Genomic DNA, 16,789 nt, shown 5'->3' with positions numbered 1-16,789 from the left:
GCTTTAATTTCTGCTCTCGCTCAGCACCAGTGTAGGATGCATAGGCCTGATGTTTGGTTTCATAATGACGTGGTACATTATACTCTTTCATAATTGCCGCAGTTTCAGTGCAGATCAAACAGACACACTTCCCCTTGAATTCTTTGAAGAAATATTCACTCTCCCACCGTGTCTGAAATTTTCTGCACTCACTTTCTACCTTTCGCTTCTTTGGTTCTGCCATGTTTAGTAACTTGGGGGTAAATTTCTTCTGTGATTGACCTTTTTGGTGGAGCAACTGCCTTGATTAACAGCAGCTCCCCCTGGTGTTAAAACTAAGAAGTGCAATACACTCAACCAAAAGTTCGGGCCAAAGTGCGGGCCATATTCTATTCTATTCATAAAATTACTTGCGGGCCAATTAAAAATGGACCGCGGGCCGCAGTTTGGACACCCCTTTTATGTGGTCATATAAACGTTTCTTGCAATTTCTTAAACTGGACTTGACTTTGTTAATAGCAGCCTATCAAAAACAACAACATGTATTCCCATTCCCATTCTAGCTGAATCTACAAAAAATGCCAAAGATAACAAACACAGGCTGACAGCTATAAATCACTCTGCAATGACCTATGAATCATTCAAGTACAAAAAGGCACCTAATTCACAGGATGAACCAGTGTTGGGTTTACACATAAAAGACAATTTAGCAAAGAACCAGAGATAATTTTATTATATCTTTAGGTGCTTTATTACCAGCGGTACACATATCTTTTGTTTCCAATTTTGTTGGTGAGTTTACAAAAAATAGTAACGATGACAGAGTTTGGCAGATATAAAATAATATTTTACATCAATGAAGTGAGTCAGTGGGGCTATTTGCCTAAAACGTCGCACATGTCAGCATGGTGTGTAGTGTGTTTTTAAAAGAAATGTGAGGAAACTGGACAAATGGTGTATAAAAAAAGAAATTTATCTGAAAGTCATGTCCTTAAGAAGCAGACAAAAAAAAAAAACCATCCAGCATAACTGGCTGCGCCTTGGTTGCATTGTTTTGGATAGGTATGGGGGGAAAAGAAGAAAAACTGTTTATTAATACTGCTGCAATATTTGTTAAATATAATTTTTGTTCAATAAAAAAAGACCTTGATAAAAAAAAAAGCCACCCAACAAAGACCTGACACACAGTGGCGTGTCGAGAAAATTTTTGTTGGGGGGGCCAGGTAGGGGCACAGATTTGGAGAAGGGTGGCAGATGTAATTGGCAGATAATGTTTAAAAAAAAATTCTACCAACCTTTAACCATAATTCAATAATCCTATAAACCTAATAACCAAATGCACTTTTAACTCTTATTAGAATGAGATTTTAACCACTACGGTGCAAAGTTTTTAGATACTGCGTTGATAAAGTACAAGAGATACAATCAGTGCTTTGTCAATGTTTACTCAGCATTCAAGGACATCAATATTTGCATAGTATTTTTACTGACATGTAGTGCACATATGTTTTGGGCAAAAACATTTTTGAATATTAAAATATGAACATTTGTAACAAACAATTGACAAATTAGCCAATGCCAATGCAAAACTTTATCTGCCTGTTAAAAAAAGAAGATAATCTTCTCACAAACTGGTGTTTGATTTTGAAACAGGAAAAAAGTGGGGAAACAACTGAAAAGACTAACATTTGAATAAAACCTGAAAGCAAGTAAATACTTTCTATGCTGCCTTATGGTAAACTTTGGTAATATTGATAAAGAACAACACTGGCTGATGATGAAATCCAGTCAGCTGGCATGGTGACACTGCCAGTATTAACATGCAGGGCTGGACTGGGACAGAAAATCGGGCATTTTGACTACAGACCAGCCCACCAGGTATTAAAGCCATAAAGACTTTGAATGAAAACAAATGCTGTTGTGACAGTGATGTACAGTCTTGTTGGTATATGTATGATTTCTATACATTTTACGTCAGATAAAAACTTTGGTTGTAAGATTTAGATAATTATTTAATAAAAGCGAGACATTTTAAATGAGAATAAGAAAGAAAAGTATTTCTTTGTGCCCCACCTCTCCCTGTTAATGCCCTACCTGGCCCCCTGGCAACACTTTGCTAGACCCGCCCCTGCACAGTTACCAGCTGTCAGCTACGTAGAAAAAGGATCCTGGTGTTATTTATTTCTCAGAAACAGTTCATAACTTCCCTTCAACTCATTCATGTCACCTAAAAGGTAAACCTGTTTCTCCATCACCTGTTCAGCTCTGATGATTCTGTAAGGACATCTCCTGGTTTCATCTTCATGTTTCCCTCTCATCACACATCCAAACCGATATCATGACCAGCAGCTTTACAGCTAGTTAACACCAATAGCTAGTTAACCCATAGCTATTCACACAACAACGGGGTATTGGGTAACTATGATGTTTTTATTTTAGAAAACAAAGTACACATGAATTAATGTACTTTAATAGAAAATGGAAAGGTGATACAACCTCAAAAACGTGGTTGTCTCTAGATTTAAAAAGAGAAATAAGGTCCAGTAGTTACACTATATAAAAAAATAAATGCACAATTTAAAAAACAACATTTATAGGTAGGTATATCGACTTCTCATTAAATTATATGAATTATTATGGCTTTGTCTGCCATAGTGTTTTTCTTTAAACTACTTAGGAACACTTTTACTGGCAGTCGGTGATGTCACTGAAAGGCAAGGTTCTGTTGCCATAGTCTCCTGAGTTTATTTTGAAAGCTAACTTACGGAACTCGCTTAAACAGCTTAGGAAAGACAAGCGCACACATTTGAAGAAGTATTCCCTCATCACGGTGACATTTTCACTTTTAAACGGTCTCAAAAATTAACATGAAAAAGGAAACGAGAAAAAATACAAATTCAGGAGAAAAGAAAGATCCAGGAGATCAAAGTAAGTAAACAAATACATCAAATCTGGGTAAAATCCCTCAAATAACAGAATCTACTTTTCTAAAAATGTTGACAGTCTGTGTATAAACTGAAACATTTGAATCCTACCCATATGGAAAAGATATATATAAATCTTATAAAGTTTGTATCTGTCTTGTGTGAAACTTGTATGTTTTGGATACTTACTAAAACAATATATGAAAGTAATGAGAAAGTGGCCACTTTCATGAGTAAATCATATAAGCCTGATATGATTCACGGTATGAAGTAGGCCACATCTTACGCAAGTCTTTTATAAATTTGTACCATTTCTTTTCCATATGGGTATGTTTGACTGAAAATAGCATAATTACAACACGTCTAATCAAAGAAAGGTTAATGGGGCACTTTGTCTTTTGGTAAAATAATGTGACAAGTTTATTCTTGGACTCAGCAGTAAAAACAGATCAACAAGTGTCATGAAGATCTAAGTCTTAGTAGACCTAGTATGGACTCGTGTTGCTCTGTTTTTTATCAAAAGGATAAACTTGTTATTATAATTTAACCAATACTTCCTAAAATGGCATCAAAATCCTTCCAGTCCTGATGTCGAGCACTCTTTTTCACTACTGTGTTGTTGTTGTTGTTGTTTATAGACTCTAAGAGCAGGATGGCTAAAAGAAAGGCCAGTCCTGAAAAGAAGACCCCCGTAAAAAGAAGGAGGGTCACTGAGCAGGCTGCTCCTTCCACCAGCTCAGATACACACCAGGTCAAAGCAGTGAAGCGTAAGGCCCAGCAAGATGGAGCGGGCACAACCAGTGCACCGAAGAAGATTAAACTTGCTGAGCCTACGAGTGAAGACAGGGAGCAAGCGTCTTCCTCTGTGGACACTGGTAAAGGTAGGCTAATTAGTTGAGTGAGGGGTAGATTAAGTGCACAGCTGGTTGCTCGGTTTAAGATATTAGTGTTTGGGAGATATTTTTCTGTTGTACAGTTCATTTGCTGTTATGGAGTTCTTGTTACTGATGAAAAAAAAGTGTATTTTTTGTTTCAAAATAGCTGATCTGCTCTATGCCAACATCTGCGAACAAATATAATTCTATAAAGTTGGTCTATATAGTGTGTAACTGTTGATATAGAGCGTTATTAAATTTATTGCTACTGCAATCATATGGCACGTTGACTTCTAAGGAAATTTTAGATGGCACTTATCATCAGAAAGGTTGCTGACTCCTGGGTTAGACCTTCATAGTAATTTTTTTTTTAAACTTTTTTAAGAACGCATTTTAACATTGGACTCAAAAATAAATAAATCCCCCGCTAACAAAAAAGGCTCTTCAAGTGCCAAATTGCTTTATATTTCTTCACTTAAATATACGGCCGCAAGTAGGGCTGACATGGGCCCCAGGTTTGATGTGTTCTGCCGTAAACTGGACAAACCAACATAAGGATGGAAGCCACTGTGGGACTTTTTCAGTAAGTTGAGCATGTGTTTTATAAGTTAATCAGTAAATTAACACCAATAGCTAGTTAACCCATAGCTATTCACACAAATGAATAGCTATGGGAAAGGTGATACAACCTCAAAAACGTGGTTGTCTCTAGATTTAAAAAGAGAAATAAGGTCCAGTAGTTACACTATATAAAAAAATAAATGCACAATTTAAAAAACAACATTTATAGGTAGGTATATCGACTTCTCATTAAATTATATGAATTATTATGGCTTTGTCTGCCATAGTGTTTTTCTTTAAACTACTTAGGAGCACTTTTACTGGCAGTCGGTGATGTCACTGAAAGGCAAGGTTCTGATGCCATAGTCTCCTGAGTAGGGATGGGTACCGGTGTCATGGCACCGGTTCTGACATAAACGGTAGTAACCAGACCGAAAAGCAGCGCACATTTCGGTGCTTTATTTCGGTGCTTTTTTTTCCTGAGCTGTGATAAACTTCTAGCCAATCATTTTTACGTTTCTGAGGATAGTAGGCGGGTCCAGGTACGTGCGTTCTTTTAGAGCAGAGCTACAGATTAAAAATGTCCAAGGCCCTCCTGATAGCCCTCAATGTCTAAGTGTATTTAAAATTGAGAGGTGGGCAACGACGCCAGGGGTGAGGTGTACACCCTGATGGTAATTTGGACTCCGTGATTGTGCCCACCCCCAAGATCCTATATGTATGTGTAATGAGAGTGTGAATAATGTGAATGTCTAAGTTGTGGGATAAAATTGAGGCAGAGGCAGCCAGAAGGGGACAGAGGGGGGGGTAGCCTCCTCTGCACCCTGGTGACATACCCCTACTCCAAGGCCCTGCATGTGTGGGTGGTTGTGGTGGAGCGGGAAGAGAGAGGCAGCTGGAGATGGGGAGGGAAGGAAGGGAGGGGCAGGTAACCCCTCCCTGGGGCCAGCTCCCCCGCTGACCCCAGTAGGCACTCCCACACTCCGCGACCCGCCAGGGAAAGGGGGCCCAGGCCCATCCAGACCGGGGCCCAGTGCAGCAGCGCCTCCCGGCCCCACAGAGCCTGGGACAGTCCACCCAACCCCACCACAGAGAAAACTGCACCCACCCCACCATCCACTCATCTGTTCTCCATTCTTTAAGCACCGGTTTGAGCACCGTTTGAGCACCGGCACCGTTTCAAAAGTAACGGTTTGGCACCGGTATCGGATAAAACCGAAACGATACCCATCCCTACTCCTGAGTTTATTTTGAAAGCTCACTTACGGAACTCGCTTAAACAGCTTAGGAAAGACAAGCGCACACATTTGAAGAAGTATTCCCTCATCACGGTGACATTTTCCATTTTACAAGGTCTCAAAAATTAACATGAAAAAGGAAACGAGAAAAAATACAAATTCAGGAGATAAGAAAGATCCAGGAGATCAAAGTAAGTAAACAAATACATCAAATCTGGGTAAAATCCCTCAAATAACAGAATCTACTTTTCTAAAAATGTTGACAGTCTGTGTATAAAATGAAACATTTGAATCCTACCCATATGGAAAAGATATATATAAATCTTATAAAGTTTGTATCTGTCTTGTGTGAAACTTGTATGTTTTGGATACTTACTAAAACAATATATGAAAGTAATGAGAAAGTGGCCACTTTCATGAGTAAATCATATAAGCCTGATATGATTCACTGTATGAAGTAGGCCACATCTTATGCAAGTCTTTTATAAATTTGTACCATTTCTTTTCCATATGGGTATGTTTGACTGAAAACAACATAATTACAACACGTCTAATCAAAGAAAGGTTAATGGGGCACTTTGTCTTTTGGTAAAATAATGTGACAAGTTTATTCTTGGACTCAGCAGTAAAAACAGATCAACAAGTGTCATGAAGATCTAAGTCTTAGTAGACCTAGTATGGACTCGTGTTGCTCTGTTTTTATCAAAAGGATAAACTTGTTATTATAATTTAACCAATACTTCCTAAAATGGCATCAAAATCCTTCCAGTCCTGATGTCGAGCACTCTTTTTCACTACTGTGTTGTTGTTGTTGTTGTTTATAGACTCTAAGAGCAGGATGGCTAAAAGAAAGGCCAGTCCTGAAAAGAAGACCCCCGTAAAAAGAGGGAGGGTCACTGAGCAGGCTGCTCCTTCCACCAGCTCAGATACACACCAGGTCAAAGCAGTGAAGCGTAAGGCCCAGCAAGATGGAGCGGGCACAACCAGTGCACCGAAGAAGATTAAACTTGCTGAGCCTACGAGTGGAGACAGGGAGCAAGCGTCTTCCTCCGTGGACACTGGTAAAGGTAGGCTAATTAGTTGAGTGAGGGGTAGATTAAGTGCACAGCTGGTTGCTCGGTTTAAGATATTAGTGTTTGGGAGATATTTGTGTGTATGATCTAATACGCTGATGTGCTTTTGCTGTTTTCCACATCTGCAGACTGCAGTCAAAACACAAAGGGGTGCACAAAAAATGGCAGAAACAAGTCTGCGGGAGACAGCAAAGAGTCACCCAAGAAAAAGAAAAAGGACAAAACCAAAAACGTCGTCCAAAATCCAGCAGCCGACCAGCAACGTAAGTAGCAAGCAGCTTGGCTTTTATACTCAGGTGAAGAGCAAAATGAACATTTAGGGTACAGCAGAGAGTAATTTGTGTCACAGCTGTAGTAAAACAACATTTGGGTCTTTTCAGGGGAATACCAAGCCAGATATGTGCAGGAGCACCATCTAGGAAATGGCGGCTGTGGAGCAGTGTTTGCTGGCTACAGGATAACAGATCATTTCCCAGTAAGTGTTCAGATGGTGGGAGTAAGACAGGCAGTAATGCAGATAACGGATAATATCGTCAGCTGAGCATTAAAGGTGCCGTTTTACACCTTTAATGATGTCATACTGAGGAAATGCTCACCAATGCTCTGTGTCTTTTAGGTAGCCATCAAACACGTTCCCAAGAACAGAATCCCCATCAAAGTGACGGTAAGTGTGCAACACTTGAACTGTTTTTACATTCCTGGACTGAGTGCAGCGTTCACCTGTGAAACATCTGTTCCTCATCATCCACTTTGTTGTAATATATCAGGATGAAAACGGGAAGGAAGTCTCAGTGGAAGTGGCCATTTTGCTGAAGCTTGCAGCTGAAGCAGATGGATCAGTGGGAACGTTGGCTCCTGTGTCTCTGTTGGACTGGTTTGACTTTGGCACAGAGCTGATCCTGGTGCAGGAGAGACCTGTCCCCGCGGTGGACCTGTTTGAATACATAAGAGAAAATGGAGGATGTTTACCAGAAGGAAAGGCCAAGGTAAGTTGACTGGAAGAGCCTTAGACTGTACAGCACTGAAAGCACAGAGTATCAAAGAAGCATCAACCTGTTGACTCATTACTGTCTTTTTCATCTTTTCCAGGTAATTCTGAAGCAACTGGTTGATGCAGCAAAGGACCTGGAAGAGAAAGACATCTTTCACCGGGACATCAAGAGTGAGAACATTCTGATTGAGACAGGCTCAGATGTGCCTCGAGTTCGTATCATTGACTTTGGCCTGAGCTGCTTTGCTACGGAGCAATCGCAGTTCTGCTTCTTCTATGGTAACATATTCAGCTCCTGCTCTTCACAGATGTAGCAATTTGTGCCTTTTGTTTTAGAAGAAATTGTAATTGTGTCTGTTTATTAGGTACACCTATCCACAGCCCTCCCGAATGTTACTGGGGCAAAAAATACAGGCCTGGACCCACCACGGTGTGGCAAATGGGAGTGGTGCTGTACGAAGCGCTTCATGTGGGGGACTTTAATATCATGACGTTCATTGAAAACGAACTGAAATTCAACGAGCATCTGTCCCCACGTAAGAAAACATCACACTTCAAGATTCACTGATGGCTTGGATCACTGGAACTATCATCTTCATCTTTTCTCTCCTTTCTTTCTTTCCAGACTGCCGGAATTTCCTGGATGCGTGTTTAACCGATGTCCCGGAGAAGCGCCCAACGCTGGGGGACCTCCAGCGTCACCCCTGGCTCAGATAAACCCATCTCTCACACACACACATTTCATATATTATCATATAAGTGTGATACGTGACCTAACTTTCTTTTTTTGTCTTTCTTTCATTTTTTTGGTTTTTTTTAACAGGAAAAGGTTGTTTTTTGGGTTTTTTTGGCCAATTCTAAATTTTGCTATCCTGAAATTCCTGTAACCCCCCCCAGCCATCCCAGGAAAGGGGATCTCTCTTTGAATTGGCTTTCCCGAGGTTTCTTCCCATCATTCTGGCCCCCCGGGGAGTTTTTCCTCGTCTTCATAGAGAGCTTGGGCTGGGTCAGGAGCTTCATCAAAATTGGCCTTATTTGATTAGGTTAATGTAATAAAATTACGTTGATGTAATCAAAATTAGTAAAAATCAAAAGATTTAACTTAAACTTCCATTAAAACTTGTTTAACTCAACTTTGCTGAGAATACTCTTTCATTACCATGTCAAGGATTGTTTTTTACTCATGATGCATTTTGACAAGTAAGAAAACTGAAAACTCAATCAGGTTAAAGTATGCACAACGAAAGTCACACTGTCACTGCTCTGAAGACTTGCATCTGTTGCCCTAACCTCTAATGCGTCTCAACAGATTTCCTGGATCTAACAGAGGTTGCAACAGTTTTTCCTTCCCACTGTTGCTGATTGTTTGCTCATAGTGGGCTCTCTGATTGGTGGGATTCATTTTCTAATAGTATAGGGTCTCTTCCTTCCAATGTAAAGTGCCTCTAGACAACAGATGTGACTTGTTGCTATAGTTAAGGTTGAATTGAATCATTAATGTCCATTCAGTAGTGAAAATTTTATATTTCTTAATAGGGGTGGGTTTTGATGATCGATTTATCGATTAAAATCGATTCTGGCTTGGATAACGTGATATCGATTCATTAAAACCTGAATCGATTTTTAAATAGAAATTTATTTTGCCCGAAACGCCAGAATCTCAGGTTAAACCTCACAAAATTTCTACAACCACCAAACCGCTAAAACAGTAAATGAGAGCAGATACACGGATTCTGCACAAAGACGTGAACACAAAACGCGGACCCGACGGATCAGAATCACTGAGATGTGGCTTTCTCACCCGCCGGCACGTACGCTTAGCTGTGTCTCTAATCAAACCTCTGTAACTTTGCTCTGCTTCACTTCGTTTTTGACTGCACAATATTTTTAATGTCATCTGCTATAAAAACCCAGACCAAGTCTCGCAAGCGTCAGCTTTCTTTTTATAGATATAAAAATATAGATATGTACTGATAAGTACCATCTGTAGCTTAGAACATTAAACACTTATTGTACTTACTGTAAGGAACAACAAGATAAGTAAAACAACACAATACATTCTCACAGTTCCCGACTGTATTGGTGTTTTGTTTAGTTTTTTTCAAATGTTTCTGAGCTTAATCGGCGGGAAAAATACATTGTGTAAACTTAACAGGTAGCTAACGAAAGCGAGTGACTCACCGGGACAAATAACTCCAACACAAGTAATTCGACACACGTTATTCCCTTTGTGGTCAGAGTTCGGGGCCTAATAAAAGAGTAGCTTATTAGCATTGATATGTAAAAAAAAAAAAAAACAATTTGGTCTCATTATCTAGTTTGCAGCACTGCATACTTTACCTCACCGACCGACCACAGTATGTGAGGACTCAGGGCTGTGTGTCGGACAGGGTCGTCTGCAGTACGGGGGCCCCACAGGGAACGGTTCTGGCTCCGTTCCTCTTCACCATCTACACTGCAGACTTCTCCCACAATTCCACCCAGTGCTTCCTGCAGAAGTTCTCTGATGACTCTGCAATAGTCGGCCTCATCACTGATGGGGACGACAAGGAGTACAGAGGTCTGACCCAAGACTTTGTGGACTGGTGCCAGCTGAACTACCTCCAGATCAACGCCAGTAAAACCAAGGAACTGGTGGTAGACTTCCGCAGGCACAAGCATTCTCCACTGCAACCACTGAACATCCAAGGTATGGACATTGAGGCTGTGGACAGCTACAGGTACCTTGGTGTTCATCTGAACAATAGACTGGACTGGACTCATAACTCAGACGCCCTCTACAGGAAAGGGCAGAGCAGGCTGTACCTGCTGCGGAGACTCAGGTCGTTTGGAGTGGAGGGCCCACTCCTGAAGAAATTCTATGACTCTGTTGTGGCTTCTGCTATCTTTTATGGCGTGGTCTGCTGGGGCGGCAGCATCTCTGCTGGGGACAGGAAGAGACTGAACAGGGTGATCCGAAGGGCCAGCTCTGTTCTAGGATGCCCTCTGGACCCAGTGGAGGTGGTGAGTGACAGGAGAACGGCGGCTAAGCTGTCATCCCTGATGGACAACATCTCCCACCCCATGCAGCAGACTGTGACAGCACTGAGCAGCTCCTTCAGTGGGAGACTGCGGCACCCACGGTGTGGGACGGAGAGATTTCGCAGGTCTTTCCTCCCCACTGCTGTCAGACTCCATAATAAAGACTTTAACTGATCAAGCACACACATCCATACATATGCAATAATACTAAGTGCAATAATCCTTTCTGTCATCGTTGTATTTTTACTCAGTTGTATATAGTATTTGTATTTGTATTCTATTTTTATCTTATTGTATATTTATTTTTATTTTATTCTACTGTATATAGTATTTTATTTTATTCTATTCTGTACAGTTGTGTACTGTATTTATTCTTATTGTATTCTAATTTTTGCCTCATAACTTTTGCACTGTCCACTTCCTGCTGTGACAAAACAAATTTCCCACGTGTGGGACTAATAAAGGTTATCTTATCTTATCTTATCTTATCTTATCTTATCTTATCTTATCTTATCTTATTGCGAAGCTCTCATAGGAAGAGACAGCCAATGCTTCCTGCGCACAAGACGCAAGGTCGTAACGCAGCAAGACTGCATCAAAGCGCCCCCTTGTGACAATAATAGGCAATCGTTTTAGATGACAAGAGGGGAATTTGCAGCCCTGTATTTCGCATGGGTTAGACCAGGAGTCGGCAATCCTGGGCACTCCTGCCACACAGCTGGCACGCGAAGGGTTAACTGATGGCACGACACCCAGTGAATTAATCTGAGAAGGTGTATTAAAAAATTAATGGCCGTGCCAGCGGAGCACATCCAGTGGCGTGTCGAGAAAATTTTTGTTGGGGGGGCCAGGTAGGGGCACAGATTTGGAGAAGGGTGGCAGATGTAATTGGCAGATAATGTTAAAAACAATTCTACCAACCGTTAACCATAATTCAATAATCCTATAAACCTAATAACCAAATGCACTTTTAACTCTTATTAGAATGAGATTTTAACCACTACGGTGCAAAGTTTTTAGATACTGCGTTGATAAAGTACAAGAGATACAATCAGTGCTTTGTCAGTGCTTACTCAGCATTCAAGGACATCAATATTTGCATAGTATTTTTACTGACATGTAGTGCACATATGTTTTGGGCAAAAACATTTTTGAATATTAAAATACGAACATTTTTAACATACAATTGGCAAATTAGCCAATGCCTGTTAAAAAAAAAGAAGATAATCTTCTCACAAACTGGTGTTTGATTTTGAAACAGGAAAAAAGTGGGGAAACAAATGAAAAGACTAACATTTGAATAAAACCTGAAAGCAAGTAAATACTTTATATGCTGCCTTATGATAAACTTTGGTAATATTGATGTATAAAGAACAACACTGGCTGATGATGAAATACAGTCAGCTGGCATGGTGACACTGCCAGTATTAACCTGCAGGGCTGGACTGGGACAAAAAATTAGGCATTTTCACTACAGACCGGCCCACCAGGTATTAAAGCCATAAAGCCTTTGAATGAAAACAAATGCTGTTGTGACAGTGATGTACACAGTCTTTTTGGTATATGTATGATTTCTATACATTTTACGTCAGATAAAAACTTTGTTCGCAAGATTTAGATAATTATTTAATAAAAGCTAGATATTTTAAATGAGAATAAAAAAGAAAAGTATTTCCTTGTGCCCCCCTTTCCCTGTTAATGCCCTACCTGGCCCCCTGGAAACACTTTGCTAGACCCGCCCCTGCACAGTTACCAGTTGTCAGCTACTTAGAAAAGGATCCTGGTGTTATTTGTCTCTCAGAAACAGCTCATAACTTCAACTCATTCACGTCACCCAAAAGGTAAACCTGTTTCTCCATCACAGCTCTGATGATCCAGTAAGGACATCTCCTGGTTTCATCCTCATGTTTCCCTCTCACCACATATCCAAACCGACATCATGACCAGCAGCTTTACAGCTGTGGCTCCAGCAAACATCAGCTGATACTAGAAATTAATATTAAATAAATTCTAACAACAGCTGATCAAGCTTAAAAGTGCTGCTGTTGTTTAGCGCGACATCCGCTGGTTTCCTGTTTCTGGCACAAAGTGGGCGATAAACAAACAAGAGAGAAAAGCTGATCAGCTGATCATTGATCAGTTTCATGATTGAAGTAGCAACAGGAGAGGCAGGGTGAGAGAATGAGAGAAGAAGAGGCAGCTGTGCAGCGTAACGACAGAATAACTCCAGCTTTGTGTCTTTTTTTCATTATAGCGAAAGTCCGGGACAAACTGCGTCTCTTCTCAGCTCAATACGAAACGTGTAATATTTTCTCTGAATGAGGGACCATTCCATTTTTTTAAGGAGCCGTTGGCAACTCTACTAACCTTATGAATAAAATAAAGTTCACTATCAGTAACATCATAGCACCCACCCAGCTGTATATAAACTCCGTCAAGCTGGCTAGAACGCAGTACGAGTTTTTGCAACTGAGGGTAAAAAGTCAGCACAACGAAAATAAACTCCACCTAAACTTGGTTTATATCTGACCCAGATAGACTGCAGGGCCCTATTTCAGGAAGCCGGTTTAGAAAACTCAGAGTGAAAAACGATACTCAGGGTTGAGTAACCCCGAACTGTCCAACTCGGAATATTCGGTTTCAGAAAGGCTGATAACAATTAGTTCAATCAACGCGGAGTTGCTTTAACCCCAAGTTAAGCGCGCGCACGAGGATACATAAAGCCCTGATCAGTGGAGCACAGATTAAGCGAGTCACCATGGAGACGGAGGGAAAGAAGGCGCGGTCAATGTATTTTACAGCGCTTGAGGCCGAAATTCTGATGGCAGCATATGCTGATAACATGCAAATTTTGCAGAAAAAAAGTAACAGAGCCTCAGCTGCAAAAGAAAGGGAGCATGCATGGCAAAACATAGAGTCAATGCGTGAGTGTTAATTTAAACATTGATCTAGGGATTTCCACCCATTTAACACGTTATTTTATTATATTTTATTTTGTATTTTATACAGTTTATTTTGTGATGTGATTTGAGCGCAGGTGCAACCCAACAGGCCCCCAACGTTCCTGGCAGCAAGTAAAAATGAAATATAAAAATATAGTCCAAACAGGTAAGGTGTAATTGTATTATGAGCCATAGTGCTTGGTCTGTTTGTCCGATGTAAATCAATTGCAGTTAGAGGCTACATTAATTTCCCCTCTGTAAGCACTTATTGAAATTATCTGAGCACATTACAAGTACATATTTGCTTACTCTGTATACTCAAATGTGACCCGTTATGGCCACTAGAAAAAAAACGGAGGCCTGAAAAACAGGTGGGGGTCCTCCACCACCACCACTCACAGAGCCTGGCCACTTGGCTTCCACATTTGTGATAATGTTGGCAGCATCACATATGATCTTCACAGTGCAGAGAACACAAATTAGCATCCATTACTATAATGAAATAATTTGTTAGTTTGAAATGCTACAGGGAACCATGTACCTGTACATTAATGCTGTGGAAAGACTTCCTGTTCACATAGTCTCCTTCATTTACTGAAGGAGCAATGATTGGAATGTGAGTGCCATCTATACAGCCAATCACGCCTGGGAACCGTGAGAATAAATGTAAAATTTAAGTAGTAGTTCAAGTATCACCACATCATGAATTAAGTTTTGTTCATCCTGCTACCTGCAATTTTGTGGAATCCCTCTTTGATAAATCTTGTGGGTCTATGACCGGGGAACACCACAAACGAGTACAGGAGACGTTTCAGTGCAACTGTAACATTCCTGACTGCCCGACAGACGGTAGCCTTGGGAACGTGCTCAGCATCACCAATAGGCCTATTATACAGAAAGCTCCCGTTTGCAAAAAACCGAAGTGCGATACAAATAATATGTACAGAACTGAGAGAATGTCCGTGATGTGTCACATGAGCAATATTAGGCCTGAGGATGTTATTCAAATAAATTATAGATTGTGCTGAAAAACGGTAACGTTCACACAGGAAATCATCAGGAAATGATAAAATGTCCAAACGCGCTCTAATCACTCTCTCCCGGCGGAGAGCTCTGCGGAGAATTTGGGCTTCAACATCTACTGGCTCTTCAAGGAAGGGGCACGCCATGTCTGACACTTCCTACAGTCAGGTTTCCGACAAAGAGGCGGGGACAGTCAGGGTTAGTTGAAGTAAACCTGCTAGGGGGCAGGTTAGCTTCACGGAGTGTGTTGTCATAGTAACTCGCTCAGAATTAATCTAAACTCGCTTTGTGAAACCGAAAACCCAGAGTTTTCGTTAACTCAGGGTATACTTACTCAGATTTTGCTCTAAACCGGCTTCCTGAAATAGGGCCCCGGTCATAACTTCTTACCTGAAGTTCAGTTCACCTGACACTCGGACTGGCGGCTGCCTCGGGGCTCTCCTCCTGCCTCCCCTTCCCTCATCCACTAGCTGGCCTCTGTGGAAGCCCCGCCATAGCCACCACCAAACAACTGAGTTATTTTTACACATCCACCACCTCTCATTGTTCATGCCCTTACAAAAAAAAATAAAAAATAAGTCACCGGGCATATGCCCGGTATGCCCGATGGCCAGTCCAGCTATGTTAACCTGCAACCAAATCTGCAGCTCAATACAGTAATGTTACGACTTAGATTATATCTTATAACGCATAACTCTTATGTTAGCTCCCCTCAGTAGCCTACTGTCTGAAATATTCAACGGCTGCAATAATTCTTTAAGTGTTATTTTTTCCTTGGTATTCTAATTTCACCGAAGTTTACTAAACTCAACAAACTTGATATTACTTACCGGGACATTTATTCTGTCCTCATTTTCTTTCACCGAAAAATTGTTTCCTGCAGTGCCGTCTTTCGTGCTTGGCTCTCCTACCTTTGCTAACGTGATGCGCATAGCGCTGAAGCCGATGCTGCATTCACTTACACTCGGATATCTGAGCTTCACCGTGAAAACATAATCGGACATTTGATATTTGATTGAATTTTATTGTTTTGCCTTTGGGGTGGCACCTGGGGTGGCCAGTCTGGTGGCCACCCCGCTGGACACGCCACTGCTGACACAGGACCTGAGAGATACATCTGGACCTTCATTTGGTCCATGTCAACGTCAGTGTAAGCGTGGCTCTCAATAAACCATTCTTCCAGAAGGGAAACAAGGAGAAAAGGCTGAGGTATCCGAAATTATAAAAGGAGTTTTAAAGGAGTTCCCACTATGATTGTGCTACTGTAACATTAGCAGTGAATTAAATAACATTATTGGCCAAAAAAAAGTGCTTCATTAAGTTTTTTGAATTTGCTGTCATCTATCAAAACCTTTCTGGTGCTGGTAAGTTGTAGAACAGCTTGCTGTGAGGATGTATTCGAACAGTGCAGATGCAAGTTAGATTAAACATGATAGGAACTTGGTTGTAGCAAAGAAATGAAGAAGGCTTCCTTTTACATGACAGGTTTAACATATTTAATGAGTAAACTGTCTGCAAGAACATACACAGTAATTAAGATGTACATTGACTCCAGACCCCAGCAAGCAGTTTTTGGTAATGGAAACAACGTGTTTAGGTTCCATTACACTTGTATCCATGGAAGTAATAATAAATGGAAAGTTAGGGTATATTAAAATATTGCATACACACTTAAGATTAAAATTCTAGTTTCCATTGTGAGCTCATTACAAACCACCATTCAAATCCTCAGAAATCTACCACCACAAAACACATACTGAATGTGGTACAGTCTGCTAACTCTTTATTAATGGAAATTTGTACATTTACTTACTGCAGGAAACTTGGTGACTCTGTTTAAACACCTGTTATCTACAATATAATGTTACGATCAGATAGGAATTCATGTGCTAAACTTTGGATTTTCAAATATCAAACATGGGTGCAGTAAACTGTGTTTCCTAATGAATAACAACTAAAGAAACAACCAGCATTTAAAACGGCTGCCTTAGCTGAGATCAAGTGGACACAGCTTTTTTGCTTTGCACTGCTGATGCATTGTGGAGCATCGAGTCCGTGGTCCAATGAGGTCTCTTCTGTGTGTTTCAAGACCATCTGTGTCTGCATCAGCCTGTGGAGGTGGGTGAAGAAGAAGAGGTTATTATACACACTGTGAAAAGTCT

The 16,789-nt window shown here is 40.7% G+C and overlaps 1 protein-coding gene and 1 long non-coding RNA gene across 3 annotated transcripts; one reads left to right on the top strand and one right to left on the bottom strand.

The window, feature by feature from the left end:
• Positions 1-2,071: 2,071 nt before the first annotated feature.
• Positions 2,072-8,521, top strand: LOC309707848 (serine/threonine-protein kinase pim-2-like). Its single transcript, XM_082535414.1, has 10 exons — positions 2,072-2,907; positions 3,542-3,784; positions 6,402-6,644; positions 6,779-6,913; positions 7,031-7,125; positions 7,267-7,314; positions 7,418-7,636; positions 7,740-7,920; positions 8,007-8,177; positions 8,267-8,521. The coding sequence occupies exons 1-10, from the start codon at positions 2,847-2,849 to the stop codon at positions 8,356-8,358; spliced, it is 1,488 nt and encodes a 495-aa protein (XP_082391540.1). The 5' UTR covers positions 2,072-2,846; the 3' UTR covers positions 8,359-8,521.
• LOC309707864 lies at positions 7,498-15,574 on the bottom strand. Of its 2 annotated transcripts, XR_014277101.1 has the most exons (4): positions 15,458-15,574; positions 15,018-15,104; positions 7,704-7,775; positions 7,503-7,582 (listed from the first exon to the last, which is right to left on the bottom strand). It is a non-coding gene; the product is annotated as an uncharacterized lncRNA (long non-coding RNA). The 2 variants fall into 2 exon arrangements; XR_014277100.1 differs by lacking the exon at positions 7,704-7,775 and having other exon boundaries at positions 7,498-7,582.
• Between the last annotated feature and the right edge of the window lie 1,215 nt (positions 15,575-16,789).

Source organism: Aulonocara stuartgranti (assembly GCF_965226115.1).
Source record: "Aulonocara stuartgranti genome assembly, chromosome: 6".
NCBI lineage: Eukaryota > Metazoa > Chordata > Actinopteri > Cichliformes > Cichlidae > Aulonocara > Aulonocara stuartgranti.
This window is presented reverse-complemented; position numbering and strand designations above follow the sequence as displayed.

Bases quoted from the DNA above. Each gene is read 5' to 3' on its own strand.
- LOC309707848 (XM_082535414.1), top strand. From the start codon at position 2,847: ATGAAAAAGGAAACGAGAAAAAATACAAATTCAGGAGAAAAGAAAGAT. The intron at 7,637-7,739 runs GTAAGTTGACTG...CATCTTTTCCAG, and splicing joins TACCAGAAGGAAAGGCCAAG to GTAATTCTGAAGCAACTGGT. The intron at 7,921-8,006 runs GTAACATATTCA...TCTGTTTATTAG, and splicing joins GCAGTTCTGCTTCTTCTATG to GTACACCTATCCACAGCCCT.